Here is a 24,830-nt window from a genome sequence, read left to right as displayed (position 1 = left end):
TCCATCATCAACATCCCTCACCAACCGCTGCCACAGCAAGCTTTGGGAAACAGTTGGTGCTTTCACAAATACACAAAACTCCTGAAAACTCCCTGAAGTTTTGAGGGACAGCTGCATGTGTGAATGCAAACAGCCAAATTTTGCGACAATGACTTTACCCCGAAAACTTTGGAAGTGCTGGTGTCTTTGACAACAATGAAGCAGCCAGTACGTCCTCCTTTTAAGTCTCCATTCTGGTCCAGATTGGTCTGTATTTGTTATGCCCATAAAAAGGTAGGCAGTTTTGGCCTTTTCAGACACCCCTCGGTTTGCCAGGCAAGCGGCAATCACACGGGTGTTGCAACGATGTAAGCAAGCGACCTGGTTCAGATTCTGACCGACCTAAAAAGCCTTTTTTTTTTAATTAAAGGGATACTGGTAGTATTTTTGCATGGTCGTGCATCCCGCCCTCATTTTCCCGAGATGGGAAATCTTTGTATTTCTGAGTCTGAAAAGGAGCTTCCAGTGACGCAAAATGATGATTTTTGCGTCACTGGAAGCTGTTGTGGTTAGCGGGGTGAAACTACAACGCTAGTTCCTCATTTTTTCGACCACTGAAGCTACAGACCAATCACAGATCAGCAGTGTTGGGCAATTTACTTTAAAAAAGTAATTAGTTACAGTTACTAGTTACTTCTCCCAAAAAGTAACTAAAGTAGTTACTGAGTAACAAATTATAAAAGTAACTAGTAAATTTTTAAATGCTCAGATGTGTCAAAGAATTTGGACCCCACCTCCACCCCTCTTTAACAGAACTTAAAATACATGTGCATGTTCAATTATTTATGATAAATCTGAATATTATAATGAAATGGACACTTAATACAATCAATAATTAACAGAAACAGTGTACACAAATCTAAACTATTTTAATGTTGCTGTGAGACAAAGTGAGACTAGCCTCCAATCAAATGTCATGTATTATTGTAGATATTATAATTACTATGTTTATATAGTGGATCCGTAAAAATGACATAATAGATGTTTTGTCTGCTGTGGTAGACAAATATTCTAATTTCTCAAATGTCTGTTTGAGCTCGACATTCATTTGAGCATGTTGGGCGTCTATATAGTTTGCGAACGTCTTTTTACATGGCAGGCCAACCCCTGCTCTGACCGGTATTTTGGCAACTAGTGCTCTGAATGACTCCGACTCAACCATCGATAATGGCAGCATATCCTCCACAACATACCTGGCTACCAGTTTCTTTAGCTCGGCCTGAGACAAAACGTGTGGTGGTGGTGGTGGGGCCGACTATACATGCTTTCGAATTTGTGTAAACAACACCCGCCCAACTCTACCTCTGATTGGCTCACCATGAAATTTTACTCTACCTCAGCCAATCGTCATCATTTATGCGATTGTCTCGTGTCCGCACTCACCAAAGAGGAAGAACAGTAAGAAATATCTTTGCCGCTGGGTTTAGAGATCTAGTTGGTCTGATGAAGAACAGCTTCAGTCATGGTAACGCACCGCATTTTTTGGCAGTAACGGTAACGGTGTTATAATGATGGGAAGAGTAATCAATTAGATTACTCGTTACTGAAAAAAGTAACAGCGTTATTCCCATCACTGCAGATCAGTGGTGGGAACTCACTCCCAGAATCAAAACTTAACATCCGCCATATTGCTTGGAAGCTATGCTAACAGGCTCTATGGAGAAAGCTGATAATGGCGAAAAAATGTAAATAAAGCAGCGAGATGGCTGCTGCCGACAGGCCGGTCTTGTGTTTTGGCCGCCGGGCGCTGGCCGCCGCTAGCTAGCCCGGCCGCTAAATGTTTTTATTACTATATTTCTACTGCTATATTGTTTATTTCGGAGAAACTGTAACGATCGAATTTCCCTCTGGGAATAATAAAGTATTCCTGATTCTGAAATAGAGGACCTTAGTGGGAGTGGCCTGCGGTGCTGTGCATTCTGGGATTTGGCGTCTTTCATCCACATGAGCCAAAAAGACACTTTCTGCCTTTTCTCGGCCAAAAAGGCACCAACTTCAAAATGTATTTCACATTTCTACTACATATATGACCCAATGTCAATACAGATTCATGTTTCAACGGGTGAAGTATCCCTTTAAGCTACACGACCAGAAACGTGGTAAAACTAGGATAAATATTGGAGATGATTTTGAAAAATTGAGAGAGGTTAGAACGCAGAAAGGTTTCAAGACCGAGTCAGAGCTGGCTAAACACTGAAGCTTTCATGTCAGCGACATGGCAACCCACGTGCGCCTCAACTCTAGGGAGGAGGGGCGGGGGAAGTCAGCTCTCTCCAATGTTTTGAATTTATACCGCAGTAACAATTTAAAACACTACGTGTGAGAGTTACATATTGCTCCTTTAAATTGAGTGAAGTGAAGTGAGAATGCAGCAGGTAAATGAATCATGTGTGAGTGGGAGGGGATGATGACGTTTATTTAGAGTGTGAAACGGTTTGCCAGTTCATGTTTCTTCACTCTTTGTTGATACCGTCATACTATACGTAGCACTGATACACTTGTATATTAAGACAAAACATTATCATCATAGCATCAGACTGTTGCTTCAGCTGTCTTTTACGTCAGGTCTTGCCTCCTGATAACCCCAACCCCCTTCCTCAACCCCCTCATGTCCGACAGGGACTACCTCCCGCTGTGAGGTACATGTGTGAACAAGCAATTTAAGGGTCAGCCTGCCTTACCTTTTTGTAGACATTTTCAGGAATGTATATTTGAAACCAGCTAGTGAGTTAGTTTGGTACTGATGCCTTTGAGAAAAACTCCTCCCCACCTGGCAACGGTGAATGGCTGCCCCTAAGGGGGGCAGGAAGCACAAGCATGAAGGGTGCCTCCAAGGATTAGGCCCCAGGTCTTCACAAACCATTATCTAACAGAATGAGTCAGAACACAGGAGATTAGAAACTGAGAATGATGGCCTGGACTGATTTCTTATCCTTTAATGGAAGGAAGAATTTAGGTCAATTTAAAAGGTTTTCTGCTTCAAAAAGTCCTTCTTATGTACAGGGTAGATTGATTTACAGCTTCCTTTGGCCTCACAAGGAGCTTTTAATGCTTTGTTAATAATTAGCCTAAAGGTTGGTAAATAAACGGCAGTGGACAACAGAGGCTGAGCACACATCCACACAAAGTGAGCCTGCATTCCTCACCAGCTGTCAAGGTCAAAACATTACTCTGGAAAGTTTCTGGGAAATTCTGGTGTCTAAAAATGTTTTGTGACATGGTTCGGAGAGGAAGGAATCTCAAAGGACCAAAAGGACAAAACTCCTCAAGCAGCTCAAATTTAAGCCTGTCCTCCTGTGCTCGACCCTGGCTCAAAAAGGACCCAGCCGTGCCAGCTAACCTCAGTACAAAGGCATGTGATGATCCACTTAGGAAACTCCTCCATCAACAAGCCCCCCTGTAAGGGCCCTCGAGGCACTGACACACAGAGGCAGCTTTGGATCTTTTCACATTTCCTCAACACAACGCACACCATCTGGGCCCTGAGGTGTGAGTCCATTGTAAACTTTACCACCAATTTGACAGTCTACTACCAAACGGCTGTCCTGTTAGCGCCTCTCTGCAGAGTCCACACAGGCTGAAGGCAGCAGGACAGGTGTGTGAAGCGTGCAGGGGAGCTGGTCAGAGAGGAAAACTTCATTTACTTCACATCAAGCCAGAAATTAGAATGCGGTGTCAAAAGGGTTAAATGATGTCACAGCAGTCAAATTTTTTTTTTTACAGTTTGCTTGGACGCCCAATAAAAAAAGACCAGATATTATTGTGTCATGCGATGAATGACAGCACTAAATACATGAATCCCTTTTACAATATCATGTAACTAACCTTAACCACTGTTGTGTTTGGTGTCAAGTCTGCAGAGTCACTCATATATTCCAGTGCAGTGCATGCTGGATTACAAAACACAGACTGAATGTGAAATGCTATGGAGGAAGAGTTTTATTGATTCAAATGAGTTTGTAAGAGGCCATGTAACAGGAGCACCAGCAGAGAGCCTGTAACTAATGTGGGTAATCCAGCGGAAGAGCTCTATAGGAGGAATGTCATTGTAAGAGGCTGTAAAATCATTTACATTGAAATAAATTCTTTTGAGGCGTACGAGAGTCTCAACCAAACAATAAAACAAAATACAGTGAATGTGGAATTCTATTTCAATAGTATCTCTGTTTTATAGTGATTTATATAACCTTATGCAATCCTAGTAAGACGTTTTGAAAATATAGGATGATTGTGCTGTGGGGGGGGGGGTTTAAGCGAGTGTCAGTGCACGACTACGAACTTGAACAGGAATTGCTGCAGGCTCACCTGAGGCTGACTGTGATTAACGCCAAGGGCAATTAGGCAGAAAAATTGTTCCAGTCCAAGAGCTCCCACTCAGAGACGCAGCCATCCCTGCCATTATATATCTATGTCCACAAGCCTATGTCCACTGGTCTGGAAAAGCTGCAGTGAATGGAGATGATCCATCCGCCCCCCTCCAGAACCCCTTTTAAGCTGTACAATCTGCACACACAGCTACATTCCTGCCTGGGGTGAAGAAGGTCAGAGAACACTTATCTTTAAAAGAGATGCTTCATGCTGCCTCAGGACTGTTGGCTTGACAGGAGGGACATGGATTAGCTTTTTTAACATGATATATGAATGAAGATATAATGTCCTTGGAACATATCGTCTCTACTAAATCCAAAAATGATTCCACATACTACAGCAGAAGTGCTGTTACGTTTTCACCAAAAAATCTTCTTCAAACACAAATTAATTACTCCTTGCTAACTCTGCAGTTCCCCAAAAAATGTAAACCAATCAATCTGATGGAGGCGGATGCTTCATTTGATTGGCTAAACAGCATGAATGCATGGCAGAGGTTTCCAGTACTCAATGTGATATGTCATGTGGTCACATGCTGAGTATGCATGTATGGCACAAGTGCATAAAATTGTTTTATTATTTCATGTGCATATCAGGTAGACATTGGGGTGTGCATAATATGGCACTGAAACATGTTATTTTTGGGCCTTTTTTTGCCAATATTAGATAGGACAGCTGAGAGAGACCTGATATTTTGGGAGGAGAGATTGCGAGTTGACATTCAGCAAAGGGCTGAGGTTGGATTCTAACCCACGGCCGATGTGATGAGGACTGTAGCCTCTGTACGTGGGGTGTGCGTTATAACCACTAGGCTATATGGCGACCCTGAAATTGAAAATGTAATTTATTTTGCAGCCCTATGCACATCCAACAATGGCAATGAAGCTACGGTGCAAATTTTGACAGGACATATGTAAGGCCCAATCATCTAATTCTTCTAAATAAGGGAATTAAAATAAAACAACAAAAAACATCTGAAAGAGCACCTTGGTACATAGTAGAGCCAAAATACATCCTTTGTGCTCGTTTTGACTTTTGAGGGGCCGTTAAAAGCTCAGAACTGTGTGGACCTTCAGGGGAATTGGTGCAGGATAGTCACCACAAGCTTTCTATTGTTTACCTTGACCAGACATGGGGGCTTCCCTTCTCCATGTGCATTCCTTTTGCCTGTTAACCATATCCAATCGCCAGCTCACACAGATTACCAGCAGACCTGCCCCCTTAATTACCATCCATCCATCCGCAGCAGGCGAGACAAATCAGTCACACTTTATCTCAAACTGATACACAGTCGGGATCAGTCCGAAAATGTCACAACTGAAAGCGGGCGTTCTGTCACGCCAAGGTGATTTCGCACCTGACATCTGAGCTGCGAAATGGTCTGCGAGATCATGTCGTCAGTGCAGAGTGGCCGACACAGGTTTTCAGAACGGCAGGCTCGGCAGCACACGTCTCCCCCAGCCAAAAGCCTCCTCTGGCCAATGTTGAACCAAGCGGATAGAGGTAGAGGAAAAAAGGGAACCATTCACACACTGGTATTCTTCAGTGGAAGCCCAGCACCAAATGTGTTCAGTAGAGAGGAGAGGAGGCAAGGGGGCGGAGAAGGGGGGTTGAGGGCCAGAACAGGCAAAAAAACAGATACAAAGGAGCCCTGTGTTAATCCTTGGACTATGTGTCTGAAGATAATGAACACTAAAATAATATGTAATTTGAGTTGCCTCCAGCATACAAGGTCAGCACTACTGGCTAGACCAACCATCTTGGCCGTCTTAGATTCTGACACATTCTGGTTTGATGTGCGAGCGTTCAGGGAGTTTCAGCCGGATGAAAGGGGTTGGACGAGCTCCACAGCCACACAAAGAGCCTCTCTGCCAGTCTGGCCTGTAGGAGGGGAGTTCATAACTCTGACCGCCCTGCCTCTCAGAGCCTCGACATTTCCTCTTTCCTTCCATTTCAAGCATTTTTTCTCCCCATTTAACTCTGCTGTACTTTGTGTTATTTCAGTGAACTATTACCATTAGGAATAACCCAACTTATTCAAGACTGGTTCATTTATGGGCAGAAATTTCCAAAACATGGGTCATATTGGATATAATTGCATTGGTCTTACCTTCCCCCATTAGGCCCTGGTGGAGAGCAGAATGGGACCCCTCTGGCATGGCACTCAGGCCTCTGGAGCTGACAAACAAAACATTTAGGGTCACACAGAATCCAAGCACTTCATGTCTGGGCTTACAGTACGTACAACATTGCAATGTTTATCATTGTCAGCGAGCGCTCATTGAAAAACCTTTACTTTAGGCTTTTTTTAATTTATGTTAAACGAGCCATGCATTCTTTACAGCCCCAGCCTCAGAAAGCAAACCCTATATCTTATATAAAAAGGAAATTCTTCCCATTCCCCTGGTCACTGCTCTGCTTAGGCTCGTTCAAGCCACTTGCTCATATACAGAAGAGCTGAGGCAGAGGTATGCTTAGCAGAGGAAGGACCAGGGTAGAACTTATGGTAATCAGGAAAGCAGGGTAATAAGCAGGACGGTCTAACTTCAGTTGAAAACTCAACCAATTCTAGCAGCCACAATGTTAAAATGGGAACCCTTTTGGCCTAATTTAATATCAGTTATGCATATTTAATAAATGTAAGGAAGAAAAAAAATCAAATTGCTTTAAAGTAAGACAGATTACATTGAACATGAATGGCTATGCAAGAAAAACAAGCTCATTTTACAGCTGTGTGAATTTGTCTAGTTAAGAGTTTTTAAATAAATCCATGAAAACAAACTCCTCACAACCAACGTAACTGCCTCAATTCACCCCGCCCCCTAGTGGCATGTATTATTCTAAATCCCTCATGACATGCTTCTGCTCTGTAAATGATGAATCATGTCCCCTTTGGAGCACCAGCGCTGGCAGTTTCTCACATCACTGCCTCTGTGGGTCCTTAAAACAAATTAATATGGAAAACTGTGCATGAGCATTTGTCTCCCTGTGATTCCTGGTGAGCCTCCGGCCTTTTAGGCATTACATTCTTAGGCGAGCTAGATCAGAGGAGCAGGAATTCTTATGGGATTAGGATGAGCATTGTTCCTAGCGCACTTGCTGGCCACTGCGCCGAGCTGACAGCCCAACGGCAGGAGGTTCGCCAATTAAGATGTGCAGGAATGCAGGGAGAGAAGTTACAGAGCTGAATCCACATATTAAGATCACTGATTCACTGTAGGGGCCTGCAGCAGCAGCAGCAGCAGCAGCAGCAAGAGCTTGTTTATTGGACAAGAAAGGCAGCAGCCATTAATCTATTGTGATTTTTCTTTCGCCTTCCAAAAGCACGATAAGAGAAAGAGGAACAAAATCAGTCAAAATTAAATTCAGGCTCTTTTGTGACTAAAAGTCCAAATATGGTTGAATTACTTATATTATATAATTTAGAAGATAGACTGTGTACCATAGGTAGCAATATTAAGCATGTTTTTATGACTGGTTGTTTGTCTCTTATGATCATGCATGAAGGCCCCTGCAAGCATGACACACAAGGTGCAGAAGAAGAAAACACTTCTAATGAAAGAGAAGCTCTCAGTGTAGGTTTTAAAATAGTCTCAGAATAATCATCGCTGCAAATGTTTTGAAGAAAGATATTCATTCAGCACATTTGCTCAATCTCAAAGACATAACCAATGGCAGCTCAAACCTAATGTTAGCGTACATGTATACATTTGATTTATTTAAAACCTCAAAAGGAATCATTTAACTTCAGGTAACTGTAGTTAAGATCTGAGGATTGATTTAAAAACGTTTTGGGCATTCTTCTTTAAAGACAGTTTATAAATTGTAATATTTTCTAGTTTAGGTCCAGACTTTTGCTTTAAGGAATGTTATTCACAGAACCTTCAGTTTTTTTTTACCAATTATATAATTAGAAATACGACCACCCTAGCCAACGTTACCATTATAATCTGCATTTCCTTAATCTTGGAGATCAAATCAAGAATATTGTTTCATCTTTGAGGGCAAAGAGTGTAAAAAATCCTGTAAAGTGCACAGATTAATGCTTGGTCAACGCAGCGCTGCCACAATGACATTCTTTGGGAATGAAGCCTCCTCAAAAAATCTTTGACAAGGCCTGGCCAATTGATTTTCAAGTGGCAGGTTAGTTTGTGTAAGCTGTAGAAATACTATTCATGTCCCGGAGAAGGCTTTGAACTTGTGTTGTGAAAAGTGAACTAACACAATCCTCTGGTAATCCCACCCACCGTGACCTCTGAGCTAACCTCGCTTAATGACCGGACCAAAATCTTTCTTTTCTTCAATGAGGCTAGACTGGGAATAATGGGCTCAAAACCAAGATACACTGTTGATGTCTGGGTCTTACACAAGTTGTTCCGATGTCTTATTGAAAGCTTTTGGTGGGTGTAGAAAGTGGATTAGGAGGAGAAAGTAAAGATAAAGTAAGATGTCAGCAGGATAGGGTAAAGCAGCATAACCCACAATCTTAACACATCTGGACAGAACTCATTAACTTTCATCTCCAGTTGCTGACATATGGTAATTCCAAATCCTTGTTTTCTTAGGGAGGGGGCACAGCCAGATTTGAGATCCTAGAGAAAACACTAAGCACAGGCTAACATTTTTGCCAAGCTGGCCACCTGTGCTCGAATTAGCTGAGATTTCTCACAAATGGACAGCATTTGGTTCCCACAGCTGATGACTGCATTACCCGCAGCATGAACCTCCCCGCATGGGAATCTGCAACTTGCCCCTTAATTGAAGACAGATGCTTCAAGAGCCAATTCCATGGTTAAAAGAAAGAGCTGCAATGGATCACTTCTTCAGATGGCCTGATAAACGTCCTTGTTTCTCTAATTGGCAGGCTTTACACTGATCCATGCAGTCAAGGCCTACATTCCTTTCTTTAAACAACAACTAACAAATGATTATGTGTGGTGTTGACGAGATGGCACACTTACATTCCTTCAGTCATCACTTTCAAGAATTTCACTCATGGAAAATACACAAAGACAAGCAAACCTTTAAGCAAAGCCTAGGCCTAATATGTTAAAAGAAAAGGGTCCTCAGGGGGCTGATCTCTATCTGGCACATTTTTCAACTCTGACAGTCAGTCAAGGTAATGAAACCACTGAGTGTGTCAGCAGAGGAAGGCAGAAATAATATGACACTTCTGCTCTAGGAGAGACTTGCCACTTTCAATAAATGAAGCTCACAGGCTGCAAGAAAGCTTGATACATCATCTGAAAGAAGTCTGAATTATACTTTTGTGCAAAAACTTTCTGGGATGAATAACTCTTTAGAAGAACAAGTTAAGTTATAAATAACTTGTTCTTTATAAGAACAAGTTAATGGGACAACCAGCTATAAAAAGTCCAGAGACTGTCTACTGCACTTCTCTTACTCAGGAGACATTAACCCACCACATGCCCCCAAAAGCCCCCGGGGCATCTGGAAGTATGACATAAACCCCCTGGGATGCCTCTAGTCAGACACAGTGGTGCGGGTTTCTTTCAGACGGATGTTTATGTTCAGAACAACTAAAAATCCAACCTGGCAAGGCAGGCAGAGGGCCGGGGTCCTATAGGCTAACTGAGACAGACTCTTTATTATTTGAGCATTGGTGACATGTTTATCTTACAAGACCTTTCCCTCACCCTCTAACCCTGTCTACCCTGAAAATAATCTCCCCCTGACAAACAGCCTTTCTGTGAGTGCCCTCTTTCCCACATTACTCCTGCAGTTTGTCCCCTGACACACGGGCCTTTAGAGACGAACAGCTTTTCATTCACTGGGGAAAACAATACACCCGCTCGACCTTGCTTCATCCCAATCCAATCCACAGCTCCCACAAAAAGGGCTGTCCTAACCCGTGACTGCCCACAGACACGCATATGACCCTCTTTTTTTAGTCCAATGTGTTTTGAGCATGCTGCTTAGATGTGGCAATAAGTGATCCATCCCGATGAACACCCTCAAGGCTCTGTAAGGAGCCGAACCCAATTGGTGCACGTACATCCCTGCCAAAATAGCCCTTAATGGGAGAATAATCATTCCCTGATGTGCTGAAAAGGGAGAACGAGCAATTTTCACTTTCCTGTCATTGACCTTTAACCACAGAATGCATACCTGGCAAGTGAAGCTGGCAAGTGCCATCTCAATTGGCAATTGACAAATGTAAGAATCCAGTTCTTTATCATTATTAGATGGTAGAAAAATAGTAACGAGTCGTCGGGTGAGTACAGTCCATCATACACTGAAGTGTTTAAAGAGGAGAGCAGAAAGTCGCTCAGTAAAATTAGATGGCTTGTCTTCAAATAGAATTGGAGTGTGTCCATTTAAAGGTACATTACACCGCATCTGCAGCCAAACAGCTCCCTTGTGCAAGAGGGGGGCTTGTTAACATCATAACTACAAAAACAGAGTCAGACCTCCCTTGGGTGTCTGGAATGCTCAGTCACTTACTCTTCACTTTAACACAAACACAAAGTTGTCAGGTCTCCTTTAAAGTTGACACTTGTTATCCTATCAGTAACAAGTTATTTGCACGATCTATCCTGAGCAGCATTAAAGACAAAGAAGTTATCTTTCAGTTTTTAAAGACATATGGTCTTTGTAGATGAAACCCCGGCATTCTGCAGCCATGGTCATTTTTTTTTTTTTTTAATCACAGCTGCAGCATTCCAAGAATAAGGGAGAGGGGATAAAGCGGCAACTCTCAGATCCAAGACATACTTGGCCAGTTTCCTGTCTGGACCACCTGGAAGCGAGCGCTGTTCATCCCATTTGGGCAACATTTATCTGAAATGAAGTTGAGGACGTATTGTCTGAAAGGTCGAGTGAGGTCAAAAGAGAAGAAAATGGAACTTTTCACTGATAATTGATTGATTTGTCCTATTCTTCTTCATCAGCTGGTGGGGAGAGTCATTGACCTATGAACAGCCTGCATTTAAAACCTCCCTGTGTCTCAATGGGGTGCTCATTAGAAAAAACAATTAGGTTTGCTGGGGCCAAGTATAGGCCCCATAGAGGGGGGGAAGAGATTGGATGCAAGGAAAGAGGAAATGGCAAATGATTCAACTGCAGCACGGAGGTAAGTTTGGATCACAAGTTAGATCAGACATCAGTGCTCATGTGGAAAAGTATCATCCTCTTTTTAAAAAAAAGACCAGGAAAAATATAGACTACAGGCTACAGGAGCTGTTCAAAGTTCACTCAACTGAGAGTGTTTGGTTACAAAGACAAACATTACTTATCTGACTGAAACTCCTGCCCCCCCCAGAAGGTTTTTAGATTGGAGCTTGTGAAATATCTGCAAATAACGCAAAGTCAAAGAGCTCAATGTAATAGGTGTGTTTGAGTGTTTGCATGAAAACATACACAGTGGTCTTCTGGAGCGTCATTAAAAACACATGCATATGATTTTAACATGTTCAACCTCTGTGGGGGTTTAATAAGTTTGCCCTGCTGAAAAAGAGACACTAAAAGCTGTTTAACTCAAATCCATTTCAGTTTCCAGCTGAAGACACGCCTGACAAAACTAATAAAATCTGCACGCTAGTTTTTTCAAAGAAACAGGCAATGATGACAGAGTAACCACAGAAGATGAGAAACCACTTTGACTGGAAACCAGCGTAACTTGCATTCAAGCTAACTTTAAGTTCGTTAAAATGAGGTAAAGTTCACGTAACTTACCGACTTCACCAACTTCTTTCGTCCGAACTACCGGTGTCCTCGGTAAACCCTTTTTTTTTTTCTTTAGTTCCTTGATGACAATATGAAAGTTAATCGGTTAGTTTCCTCTTTCCACATGTTAAAAAGCCTCTTAGACGTACACACATCCCAACGCGGGTCATCAGCTCGCTCTGCGTCCAACAACCAAACAGTGCTGCATCTTTGAAGAACTGCGATTGCGAAGATTCATGCTGCGTTCGGGACCTCTCGGAAATACGGCAACCACGAATAGGAAGACCGCTAAAACACATACACAGCTACAATCTAAACCTCTCCGGTTTCTTTCAGATTTCAACCAGTGATAGCAAACATGTTTGTATTTCATTCAAGTGTGTTAAAAAATATTTTTCACTCATCAAATGCAAGAAAATTAGTTATGAAAGCTAGGAGTTTGTCATTTACGAGGAGCTACTGAACGTAATGAAGGACCGCCTGTTTTTGACATGCCATTAGACTATCTGTTTGGTAAATCCAGAGTCGTTTTAGCATCTAGGCTACATATCTTAACAGCTGGCCTTCAAAGTTTGATCTGTATTTTTCACAATTGGATCATCCAAAAAAAATTACCCAAGAAATGTATACATTTTCCACATGCTTGATTATGTATGCTCACCAATGCCAACCTCGTGAAAGGAGATGACAAATTGTAACCCCCTGTCAATAACATTTATGACGGTCGGCTCAGTGCACTGGGGGCCCCACAAAGGATAGCTTCAGTGAATCAATTGGGTGGGTGCTAATTTATGTCTTACTGATTAAATAGGCTAAAGATGGGCGCTTTGTATTGCACAAACCCTTTCTGCCCTATTCCTTGTGTGTGTTTTTTTCAAAGATTCCCATACAGACAGTGAAGAAAACAATATGCAGGACTTAAATGAGAGAGTGAACACATTGTTAAAACGCAGCTTTTTTTGCAGAACAACTCTTTCAGACTGAATGTGCGTCCCTATACAATCTGCTTTATTACCTTAATTGTATCCATCACAAAAGGAAAAAGGCTATTCAAACTATTCTTAACAATTTAAAGTTTAAAGTTTCCATATCTCAAAAAAAAAAGTTTTTGTTGCCCCTTATAATGAGTTTTAGTTGCACAATACCGCCGAGTTGAATATCTAATTAAGCAATGTCGCCATCTGGTGGTAAAACAGGGGTTGCTTCAGTCCAATATATATGCTAAGTAACAGATGTTTTCCCGAAACATGAATGTTCAGATAAGATAAGCCTTTATTGATGCGTTGAGAAGGAAAATTAGGTGCTGCCTCAGCAGAACAACATAAACATATCTACATTTAGTGAGAGGTGAACCATGCTAAATATTACAATAGGGAAATAAGGGGGTCTACACACACACAAATAGCTGAGTAAAATCAGTTGTCAAGGCTATATGTTCCCGGTATGAATCAAGATATTGAATGTCCCAGTATGCTTATTTTCTAAATCTTTTTGAATATACAGTACATGCCACTACCTATTTAACATGTTTACTGAGAGACTAATTTCAAGCTCAGACCAATAACAGCAGGCTGTGTGAAAGCAACAGGCTGATAGGTGTTCTAAAGTCAGATTGCACAGAAATGTAATCACTTCCTTAGTGATTCCTTGCTACTTGCATAAATACTATTTAACCCTCTATGATTAAAACTGGTACTACAGTACAATAATATGTGCTTGTTTGTGTAACTTAACTTGAAACACTCGAGTCACTATATCATAAAATGACTAGTTTTTCAATATGTTACTATAATACGAAATTGCTTTGGATAAAATTAAATGCAAAAAGAACATGAAGTGAAACAGCACTTAAGACCATGGAGTAATAGTGTTGACTGTCTTTTTTTCCCTTCAAACAGCAGTGTTAGCAGCACAACATGCAGTCATTTCACTAGCAGCATCAAGAACAAATAAAAAGGGCTGTCAGAAGATTATATTTAATGATTACGATTAATCTCTGAAATTCAAAAAGTAATTGCAATTAACCAAATTTTTAATCTGAAGTTTGAAATCAATTATTCTGCATTTAAAAATTAATTGTTGGGCTTTTATTTTGAAATTTTGAATTGTCTTAAACTGAGAGAACTTCGCCTAAACTGTCTGAAATAAACTAAGGACCTTCTGGTAGATCAAAGTCACAACATTAGCTCAACCACGGAAACAGGAACTCGTCATGGACCAAAAAGTAAACGAAAACTGTGTAAATGAACGGGAAAAAGTGATGTCATAAGGTGGATATTACTTTTGACTCGTCAGCTGAACTGTTGTTTTTTAAGTGAAATGAGACATTCAAAGATGAGGGAGTGTTGTTCTTTTCAATCACTGTGACTACAGATTTATTTAAATTTATTTAACACGTTCATTTTTACACCTTAATTTATCACAATTAACTAGCAACTGCTGACAGCCCTATACATATAACAACTCACACATACTGTATATATCCGTATAGCATTCACATGGTTACAAGATGAGTTGTCAAACTGACATTTTATTTAAAAATAAGTGGATTTCTTTAAACAGACAAAAACACGAGTATCATCTAAGTTGATATTTTTATTTCATATAAACATCACGGTACCACTAAAGTTACAGGAAGCCTATATAAGGTCATATGTACAACATTTAAAATGTTGAATATTCAACAACAAGGCTGCTTTATAATGTATCCTTAAGCATCATTGAACGTATGCATTATGATTGTTCTAAAAACACGTCAGAAAAATCATGACATAATAAGCTTATGTAAAATATTACTTTCTCAAAATTCTATGATTATGTACAATATTGAGCAATTTTTGTGTAATTCAACGTAACATGGCCGTATAAACTGGATAAAAACAAAGTGACAGAGGTAAAGCTGACGAGGCAGGATTTCAAGATATTGAAAGGATCATCCTTTTGACATTAACATCCACACAATTTTCCAGATCTCAGTGAAATCAAGACTTACTTTGTAGTAACACACCAATATGGAACTTCTGACAAGTTTGTGTCTGACATTAAACAAAGCAGGAAATATTTATGAAAATGGGGGGATAGAGTCTGATTTTCAGTGGTGATCTACCTTTACACTACAGACAATCCTTCCAGTTCAACCTGAGTACAAACTAACATCAAACAAATATTTTTAACAAAACACTGCATTAAAAAAAACAAGCTAAAAATAAAATATTAAGATGTCACATTTCATTATTTCAGATGTTTTGCCTTCTTTGTGTATCACCCTTACAAAATACATCCATATATGGACAAAACAGATCCCCCCTCCAGTCAACACATTATTTCCTCATCAATCTGAGTTTGATCAGTGGTGTGACGCAGCAAGAAGGGGGATAAAAGTCAGCTCTAAGGGGTCAGATAGGCTTGGTGGTGCTGTTGTAGACCAGACGTTCTCTGTCCTCGAAGCTGACCGGGACGTTGTTGACGGCCACACGTTGGTGTTGTGGAGACTTTTTCTTTCCCTTCACCAGGAAGTACACTAAGACGCACAGCAGGATGAGGATAGCTAAGCCGAGCAGGGCTGCTATCGCCAAAACACCTGTTCAATCAATGAGAACATATTATTCAAGGGTTCATCAATGGGTGAACATTTAAAGGAGCAATATGTAACTCTGACATGTAGTGTTAAAAACTGGTACTGCTGTCCAAATTCAAAACATTGGAGAAGGCTGTCTCCCCCCCCTCCCCCTTCCTCCTCCTATTCCCTAGAGATGATGTGTAATCTTATTTTTTTAAAGATTTATTTATTTGCTTTTTGTGCCTTTATCGTAGAAACAGGACAGTGGATAGAGTCAGAAATCAAGTAGAGAGAGTGGGGAATGACGTGTAGGAAGGAACAACTGATCTGATTTGAACCTTGGCCGCCCGTTTGGAGGACTATAGCCTAACAACTAGCTACACTAGCGCCCCGAAGCTTCCGTTTTTTTGCCGGGTCTGCATCGGTCTTGAAAACTTTTCGCACTCTAGCCTCTCTCCATTTTTCAAAAGCATCTCCAATATTTATCGTAGTTACCACATTTCTGTTTGTGGAGCTTATTAGAAAAAGGCAGAGGCTTTTTGTGATGGGTAGAATCAGTTTCTGAATCAGTTTGCTAGCCCACTTCCATCACTGCAACACCTGTTGGTTTGCCATGATGACTGGTCTCATATCTTTCAAACTGAGGGGCGTCCAAAACAGCTGTGCCTTAAAACTGCCTACCTTCTTCAGGTCAAGAAAAAAACAGACCATCCAGCACCGGAAATCTAAACTTCGAAGGACGGCGTACTAGCTGCTGCATGGTTTTCAGAGAAGCCAGCTCTTCAACATAGTATGTTTCCTTAATGTTGGTCATTTTAGGATTTAAGGAAGTAGATGTCTTACAGATTGCTCCTTTAAGACAATAAATACAAGTTCAAGTAGAGGGATTTTACAGTCTTTACTTAAAAGAAAGATAATATACCTGTTTGGCTTGTAGACACATTTCTTTCAAATTCCTCCTTTCTTGCAAAAACATCTTGTTCTGAAAAAGAAGAAGAAGGAAATAGTTTCAGTATTTTTTACTTACAAATGACTTTTAGAAAAGTGAAATACTGTTCTGCAATTTAAAATGAAGACATATTAAAACCATCAGTAATTGTTTTGGCCACTTAGTGGCAGGAGAAACAAACTTTGAGCAACACTCGCATTACTTTTTCAGTTGACAAGAGTCACTCCATAGACTGTCTGAAACATACACGCAGTCTCAGTGACATCACCCACTGTCTTCAGAATAAACTTTTTGAAGCCAAATAATGGCAATCAAAACAGATGGGATTACAAGTTAAACCCCACCACTGATAGAGAGTATACTTCAGACCAAAACCTTTTGATGTACCAGACTGTTGACAGGTTGTTTTCTTGCTGTTAAAGCAGGCATTTTAAAATGATGTTCAGGGAGCTTTCCTGGGCTTCAGGTGAAACTGCAGTTTTTTTTCGTTGCATTTTTCAAAAACATATTGTTGTTGCTTGGTTTATTCCAACAACAACACAACATTAACACAAAACATTGTTAAAGTATTTTACACATTTTTTCTTCCTTTGCACAACCTGTTTTCTAGGAATCCCACGACGCAGCATGAACACAGAACTTTGTTCAGAGATTCAGGTGTGTTAAGCTAGTAGCAGCATGTAGCTCTGAGCCTCAAGTAAAGATCAGTGTGGCAATCTTTCAACAAATGAGTCTGAACTCATAAAGAGTAATGGAATGTTTTTTTCAACTGTTTATCTGCAATGTTGGACTGCATGTTGAGTCAGGATATAAATCTAACACTTCACATTTAAAAAAAAAGACTAAAAACCCTCATTCTAAAAGAGTGGAGGGAATCTGCTGAGTCAGTTTTCTCCCCCTATGGGTTCATCAATACAAGCCAATCTTCTCCCATTTATGAAGTTATATATCAATTACTCATGAAAGCAGATTAAGTTTATATTATGTGATTGCATTTGTACATTTCCTATACCATATTCTTGGAGCAACACATGTATTGTCTTCCTTACTTCACATACAGTTTAAGTTCCCGTGGATTTTGGCAAACCCAGGACATGAAGAGGGAACTCTCAATTCCTTGCAGTTTGTGTCCTGTAGATGTGTAGGTAGTATTTTCTGACATAAAGATCTTAACCTGCTTTCTTTAAACAGTCAAATGTCTCATTGAGATTCTTTGCAGTGAAAATGTGTAAAAGGCTGTAACATCTAACTTGTAACTCGTTTCATGTATTAATAATAACATTATAGACATAGCCAGTCGTTATGCCACTATTTATTTGCTTTTATAGCTCATAAAGAGGAATCAATATTATCTATGGAGTTTTTAGCTTGTTGTGAAACCGACATAACAGGAGCTTTAAAACGTTTTGACAGTTTTCTATCAAGTTGTGAAATGTTTCACCTTTAGTTGGTGCAGGTGATGTTCAGTAGATAACTATCTCAGAAAATATTGCTTGTACAAGATTTGAGATGTTACTTTTTTTTTTTTTTTTAATTATTTTGTTTTTGTCGATGAGTGAAATAAACGTATATAAGTGAACAAAATATCCCAGACAGCAGTAGGTGAGAGTGTGCAAAAATAGAACCATTGCATTGGAAAAAAAAATCCCCACCAAAAAGAAATAACATTGTGTAGAAAATTAACTGCTTGCAGTTTGTCCTGCCAGATGTCTGTAATGTGTGATGCTAGCAATACATACTGTTTATATAGTGAAACAAGTATGTCACTTATTGTCCAGGACACTTTTATCAGTAAAATGCTCACTGAGCATGAATAAAAACCCACCTGTTACTCCCCGGCAAACTTTCATACAGGCCACGTCATTCTCAAATCTGTTCTCATTTCCTAGGCAGCCACCGTAGTTGAATCGGAAGCACTTCTGATAGAGGGGGTTGTAGTACCACTTTGTGATTGTGTCCTGGCAGTTTCCTGTGTCAGGAAACTCTGTGCAGCGTACTGTGAACCACAATGGTGAACAGATAGGATGAGCAAAGTATTTGTGATGGTAAAAATGATGACAAAAAAAAATCATCATTGCTAAAGGCTTAGAAAGCACAAAGCTGAAAAAATCCATTCAAATCACCTTTCTGTTCATCCAGTGGAATCTGCAGCAGGATACGGAAGTTTTTGTTCACTAATAGAAACACAGAACAGTTTAAAGGTAAGCTTCTCGTTCAAGGAAACATTCAAAGCATGTGTCCCATCATTGATTTGGTTATTTCATGAAAATGAGATCTAGTTTGCATAGTCACTGCTTACAATCCTCGCATTTAAACTCATCTGAGCCGTCACTGCATTGTGGGGTTGAGTCACACTCCAGGCCAGGGTGCAAACAGCAGCCGTTGGCACATGTGAACTGATCTGTGGTACACGGAGCTCCACACGTTTCTCCTGCGGAACAAAAACACGAAGGAAATTATAACTCATATTCCGCCTATGCAGTTGCTTAAAAGTGGCTGTTTGAGCGGTAAAAACAAACTGTAAGTCAAGAGCCCATAGAGAATTATCATCTGAAACTGAGCACCACTTGGCTTTATAGTTACTCTCAGGTCATTTTGTACCAGTCGCTCTCACAAGGCTAACATTTTTTTTTGTTCTAATAGTTTCATTTGTCAGCAAAATCCACTAGAATCCACTTTCCACTACCTGCTCGACACCAAAGACCACAGTACCCAGTACCATACTTAGAATCTGATGTTTCCCTCAAGGATAAGTAGAGACCTAAATAATAAAATACTTAAAAGTGGGTTAACAGTATCATCAAGTGGCAAAAAACAACACCAAATGAATGATAAAGTTGAGGCTTAACTGCTGTCTGTGTATATACAGTAAGGTACTGTTTTGTTAAAACCTATGCCATATCAAATTGAAAGGTGAATTATCTGCCCTTGAGTGACCAAAACAGTCTGTTATAGCAGGTTAAACTGAGGCCCACAACGTTTAGTTTTTTTCTCCAAAGAGAAGGACTACAATATAGCTGTGGTTTAATGCAGTAGTGGAAGCTGTGTTAGAGCAACAGTACGTAGGAGAATTCACCAACCTTGAGAATCAGGAAGGGGCAAACCTCGACCACTTCTGGCACCTTTTTCCAAAAGAAAGAACAACAGCATGAGATTGTGTGCAGAACGGTGAAACATTTACTCAGAAAACACTTATGATTACCAGGCAGCAACCAATCCCCAGGAGGTCAATGGCCACAAAAAGTACTGGGCACAAACCCACATTAAAGTAAATGTGTAATTGTTATGCTACAGACTTACGAGAAATATCACTGGTGTGATTCTATAAATTACTACGGCTTTTCAACAAATTTACAGAACCAGGAAAAGATGCTACAGCTAATCATTAACATTCACTGAGGTGACCTATATGTGCCAACATGTAGATGTAAAAAAGCACAGTGCACAGATACCTTGGCTGGAGCAGGCGTTGGTGCATTCCTCCTTTGAGAGATAGTTGTTGAGATTCTCCCTGCAGCCCCCAAACGTGAACTGCTCACACTTCAGTGACGCACCGTTGTAATGCCAGCGAAGAAATGACCCCCGGCACGGTCCAACCTTCATTGGAGCCATACAGTGGTCTGGTGGGTCACAAAATAACAGGATTCACAGTTAATTACAGCTTTTTTTCCTTCTCTTAAACGCCGTGAAAATCTGTGGCTACTAATAGTGTAAAAGTTGTGTCTGTTTTTAAATGTCTCTGGTAATAATGAGCACAGTGGAAGTAATCGTGATGTTTCAATGGACAGAATCAATTCAGTTTGAAATATGTAGAGAGTACAAGGTGAAGCTTATGCGACAAGTTTTTCGCTGGTCATGAAACAGACTGAAATCAACACTGATGGGCCTTCATGAGCTACAAAAGCAAAGGTGTTGGGATAATCTAATGAAGCTTAACTCAGGAGACTGTGTATGTGAGATGGAGACAGTCTGCTTGGATCAACCTTGGGTTTCTTGGAGGAGACAGATAACAGTGTCTAAAGCAGCTGTGGCTTCACCATGTAACAGCAGTAGAATCATAATAAAAAGTGAGACATTGCTCTGTTCTGAGAGGAGGCTATATGGAACGATCCCGGACCCTGCACGCCTGTGTGTACTCGAAAACAATTCTACCCCATTCAAATGGATTATTTTCTACATTCTGATTCACTCACAGGTCACGGTGCTTCCACTGTCTAAGAGTTAATGATTTCATCCCCCCCACACACACCGTGATGCTATGTACATGGTTTTAGTCAGGAAAGCAACAAGTAAGAGTCCAGTGTTGAAAATAAAAGTCAACTCAATGTACCGATAATGCAGTGATGGTTTATCTCATATTTTAGAAACACATCGTCTCCCTCATAGGTCAGCACTGTAAAGGCTATAACATACTGCTATAATGTGCACCAGATCACTTCACAAGCAGCTGAACAATGCTACATCTGTGGATTTAAATGCACACGTCAGGGTGAATAACCACTAACAAGGTCTGTGCAATATCTGAAAGCAGAAGTGGCGAGTTTTCCTGTTGGAGTTCGCCGTAGCTTCTCACTGTGATGTCTGTCACACGAGTTTACAGACACACAGACACACATAGAAACAAGACAACTGAGAAACAAGAGGTGATGTGTTTGGAAGAGACAGAAATCAGATACGGGGATATGAGCTGTCTGCTTGTGGTTTAAACATTCTGCATGCTCATATACAGCGTCACTATTTCAAAACAGTACAAGAAGTGCTGAAATTATTTATAAAACAGTAAACTACATGTTCACTATTAGGGCTGGGAAATATATGGAGCTTTTAAGGTATATCGATATATTTTCAAATAAGATATAGGGTAAGACAATGTCGTTAATATATTTTATGTTGCATTAAAATAACATTATAGAGCTGCCAGTTCACCTTTTTCTCATCTCATTAATGATGACTGTCTGTCCCTCTTAACCCTGCTCCTCCTCTCTCTCTCTCTCTCTCTCTTATATTGTATTTAAGGAACATTTCTTATTTTATAGTAATATTACTTTTTAAATTCACAAACAGGTAGTTTATTTTTCCAGGTGTTTTCACTGATAGATACATATCGAGTATCGCCATTCATCCAATCACCAACTATTGTCATTCATAAATGGGATTATTCAAGCCATTCGTTATTGTGGTGGAAATGTGGCAGCATTGATATGTAGAGTCACTGCCATGCTTCTTCTAGTGAAACACATTCCTAACACTATTCAGGACACAAACAGTTAATGAGTAACTCAACCACAGAATGGTTAAAAGTCTTTTTGCCACTCTGATAAGTCAATCAGCAACATACAAATACAACCGTGAGCATACAAAGGATAAAACATAGACACAGACTCTTAATCAATACAGAGGAGGATCATGGTAGTGACTCGCCGTCTTGTTTGTGTAACTCCGCCTGAAACCAGACTGACAGGTTTTGTTGAGTCGGGGGAGGAGGATGAGAGGCGTAAAGAGCGACTGCACTACTCACTTCCGTTTTCAACAGAAACTCCAGACATACACGTTTTATGCCGAGGGAGAGCTTCACTGTGGCTCTCTGTGTGGTTTATTAATGGAAGTGACTTTGATTCTGAACGTGACAAAGAGGGACAACATTTATCAAACCGCTGTTCCATGACCAAAAGACAACTTGTTCCATATTTCAAAAGAGCTTTCCTCCTCAACAGCAGTGATTCAGGTCTAATCTCCTTAAAACAGGAGCTGTTATCTCTCTCTATCTTCACGCTGTTTCGTCATTCAGTCCACAGGAATTAGGAAAAGCATGCCTCGACAGGTTTAATCACAACTAACGTGGAAGAGCTCGCTCTGGTGAACAATACTGAACAGATTAGTTTGTTCCTCAGAACCCCTACATTAAAAAAACAGATTGACGTATATTAAAAGTTTCAGTAACAATCCTTTTTTTTTTTTTTAACCTATGTCCCAAGATTAAACACAAGGCAGTTGACTCTGAATAAGCCAAAAGAAATGTCAACACAATGACCACATGACTCATGTTTACCCCTGAAACTCCACCATTTCTTCTGCCATATTATTCCTCTACAAAGGTTTGCAAAGAAACTTTTAAAAAATGTGATCTCAGGAAACTCCTATATGAGATGTAATTTATGAAAGCAGATTTGCCGTGGGATGTAAATCCAATTTTCCGGTTTAGCCAACAGAATAACAATGCTCCCCTGCAAGCGCATGTTGAAAATAAAGTTATATGTTGAAATGAGGCTGCAAACTTACGATCAGACTGCTCAGGAGTCAGGACCAGGACAGTGACCTTGGTGGAGTCCGACTGGCCAATTGTGTCTGTGACAGTCAGCTGGAACTTGTACACCCCAGATGTCAGATTGGATACAGTAATCTCGTCGTCAAAGTTGCTATCCTAAGAGGAATTAAATGAACAGTGTTCATACACACATGTGAAGCTTGCTGAAAGACTTTCAATACAGTGACAAAAATAAATAAAAAGCATATTAGAGGAGATTTCATTTCCCTAAACTCTATGAAATAACTTAATTAGGATCAGGCATGCTTTGAAGTTTCTTTATTTACCTCAAAGACAGCATGAGGGTATCCAGTGAGCATTTTCCACTGGAAGGAAGCAATCCCCTTGTCATCTTTGCTGTTCATACCGTTCAGTTTAACAGTGTCCTGAGGCTGGACCACCCGGTCCGGACCTCCGTTTGCAATAGGTGGACGGTCCGATTCATCTAGAGAGACATTGCAACAATTATGTATATCACATAAACAAGCTCTACAGTCTAATTTGTGCTTTATTTGTGACTAAAAGTGACAGCTCCAAATACAATTGGAACTCAGTGAGATTCAGGGGGGGAACAGAAACCTTAACCAGGGGCCATAATTGTCCTGCGTGTGTGAACATGCTGAATCCTAAAGGTTTCTGCCCCAAATCTGTTGCCCCAGTTGTCCTGATTACAAACTGTGTCTTCACACAACAAACAGAGGCATTAAGAAATCAGTTATTGGACCTTTCCTGAGTTTACGAGACAAAAAAGATGATTAAACTATCCAGATACAGGTCAAGTGGAGGGCTCTTTAGATTTGTTGATGACGTTAACCCAAACCAAGAATGCAAGGTTATAATTTCATCATTCAGTATCGGTAACCAAAGTGTTCCCACAGATAAGTGTCCCTTATCAAAGGGCTGCAAAACTGTATAATGCATAGCTTAATAGAGCTTAGATGCAATACAAACATCTGGACATTAAATGCATTGAAAGGTTTGTTTTCTTACTTGGGGGAAGATCCACTTCAAGATAGCTCTCATAAACAGAGTCCAGGACGTAACTGATGTATCCCTTCTTCTTGACAAAGCGGCATGCGTATTTCTGTTTGTATAGACAGTCAAACAGAAAGCAGGATTTGACCTGGCCCACTTCGACTGCTTTCTCCATGACGGCGACGTTGCACCTGGGCTCCTTGCAGCATGCGCTCACGCAGTCCCTGTATCCAGTCAGTTTCGGGGACGAAATGAAGGTAGCCCCGTCTTTTACTGACTCATCGGCATCGAGAATAAAATCCGCCTGACCCGGTTTAAACTTAGCCAGACATTCCTCCCCGACCTCCTGGCATAGGGAGCAGTCCAGCAGCAACATTAGAAGCAGCACAGACGCTCCATATTGTCCCTTAAGGAGGGAAAACATTTTAAAAGTCTTCTTTATATTTCCACGCCAATCAAATCAAGATCAGAACGGGAATGACTTTGGGGTCAGTAGAAAATAGAAGTTAGGCGTAATATTTAAGTTAACTAGTTCCAGTTGTGTTTAGGCCCCAAAAACAACGTCCTCTTTCTTCTCACAGGTAAAACTTCCGTTCAAGTACAAAAACAAAGAAAAATACAACTCCTGACGTCCTGCCCTGTGCACACAGAATTGAATCAAAACGTCCACACGAATCAGTACCTTTCCAATTGTGAAACTCTCATAACAGATTCCTTCGTTTGATACCGACAAAAACCTGAGCTGTCGACGACATGGCCCAGGTGAGTCACCTGAGAGAGATACAGGAAGTGAAATTCCACTCCTGCGTTGCCACTCCCTTCTACTGTTATGTGACGGGGGCCCCAAACACAACAGGGACACAGCTTTCTCGTAATTTTGAGACATTGTGTCTGGGGAAATGTCCTTTTGTGCTGCTTCCGCTTTTTATTTTTTATTTTTATCCTTCTCT

The 24,830-nt window shown here is 40.6% G+C and overlaps 2 protein-coding genes across 2 annotated transcripts in view; both read right to left on the bottom strand.

Moving 5' to 3' along the window:
* LOC132992978 (pleckstrin homology domain-containing family G member 3) overlaps nucleotides 1–12,297 on the bottom strand; it is a 33,605-nt gene extending 21,308 nt beyond the window's left edge. The window contains exons 1-2 of the mRNA XM_061062599.1: nucleotides 12,103–12,297; nucleotides 6,518–6,585 (exon numbers count right to left, since the gene is read on the bottom strand). Of these exons, the coding sequence (XP_060918582.1) occupies nucleotides 6,518–6,566 (49 nt within the window). The 5' untranslated portion in view covers nucleotides 6,567–6,585; nucleotides 12,103–12,297. The remainder of the gene's footprint in view (nucleotides 1–6,517; nucleotides 6,586–12,102) is intronic.
* A 2,376-nt stretch (nucleotides 12,298–14,673) lies between these two features.
* On the bottom strand, nucleotides 14,674–24,693 carry spint1a (serine peptidase inhibitor, Kunitz type 1 a). Its single transcript, XM_061062473.1, has 10 exons — nucleotides 23,896–24,693; nucleotides 23,193–23,350; nucleotides 22,881–23,022; nucleotides 20,054–20,221; nucleotides 19,682–19,723; nucleotides 18,901–19,032; nucleotides 18,725–18,775; nucleotides 18,427–18,597; nucleotides 16,575–16,634; nucleotides 14,674–15,673 (listed from the first exon to the last, which is right to left on the bottom strand). Exons 1-10 carry the CDS (start codon nucleotides 24,302–24,304, stop codon nucleotides 15,489–15,491), a joined length of 1,518 nt encoding a protein of 505 aa, XP_060918456.1. The 5' UTR covers nucleotides 24,305–24,693; the 3' UTR covers nucleotides 14,674–15,488.
* Nucleotides 24,694–24,830: the final 137 nt, after the last annotated feature.

This window comes from Labrus mixtus, chromosome 18 (genome assembly GCF_963584025.1).
Source record: "Labrus mixtus chromosome 18, fLabMix1.1, whole genome shotgun sequence".
Classification (NCBI taxonomy): domain Eukaryota; kingdom Metazoa; phylum Chordata; class Actinopteri; order Labriformes; family Labridae; genus Labrus; species Labrus mixtus.
The sequence above is the reverse complement of the archived record's forward strand: the minus strand, read 5'-3'. Positions and strand labels throughout refer to the sequence as shown.

What these genes read in the sequence shown, in the direction of transcription:
- spint1a (XM_061062473.1), bottom strand. Translation starts at nt 24,304, where the DNA reads ATGTTTTCCCTCCTTAAGGGACAATATGGAGCGTCTGTGCTGCTTCTA. An exon ending in GCCCCTTCCTGATTCTCAAG is followed by an intron (nt 19,033 to 19,681) that starts GTTGGTGAATTC and finishes TTTGTTCCGCAG; the next exon opens with GAGAAACGTGTGGAGCTCCG. An exon ending in TGAGTTTAAATGCGAGGATT is followed by an intron (nt 18,776 to 18,900) that starts GTAAGCAGTGAC and finishes TGTTTCTATTAG; the next exon opens with TGAACAAAAACTTCCGTATC.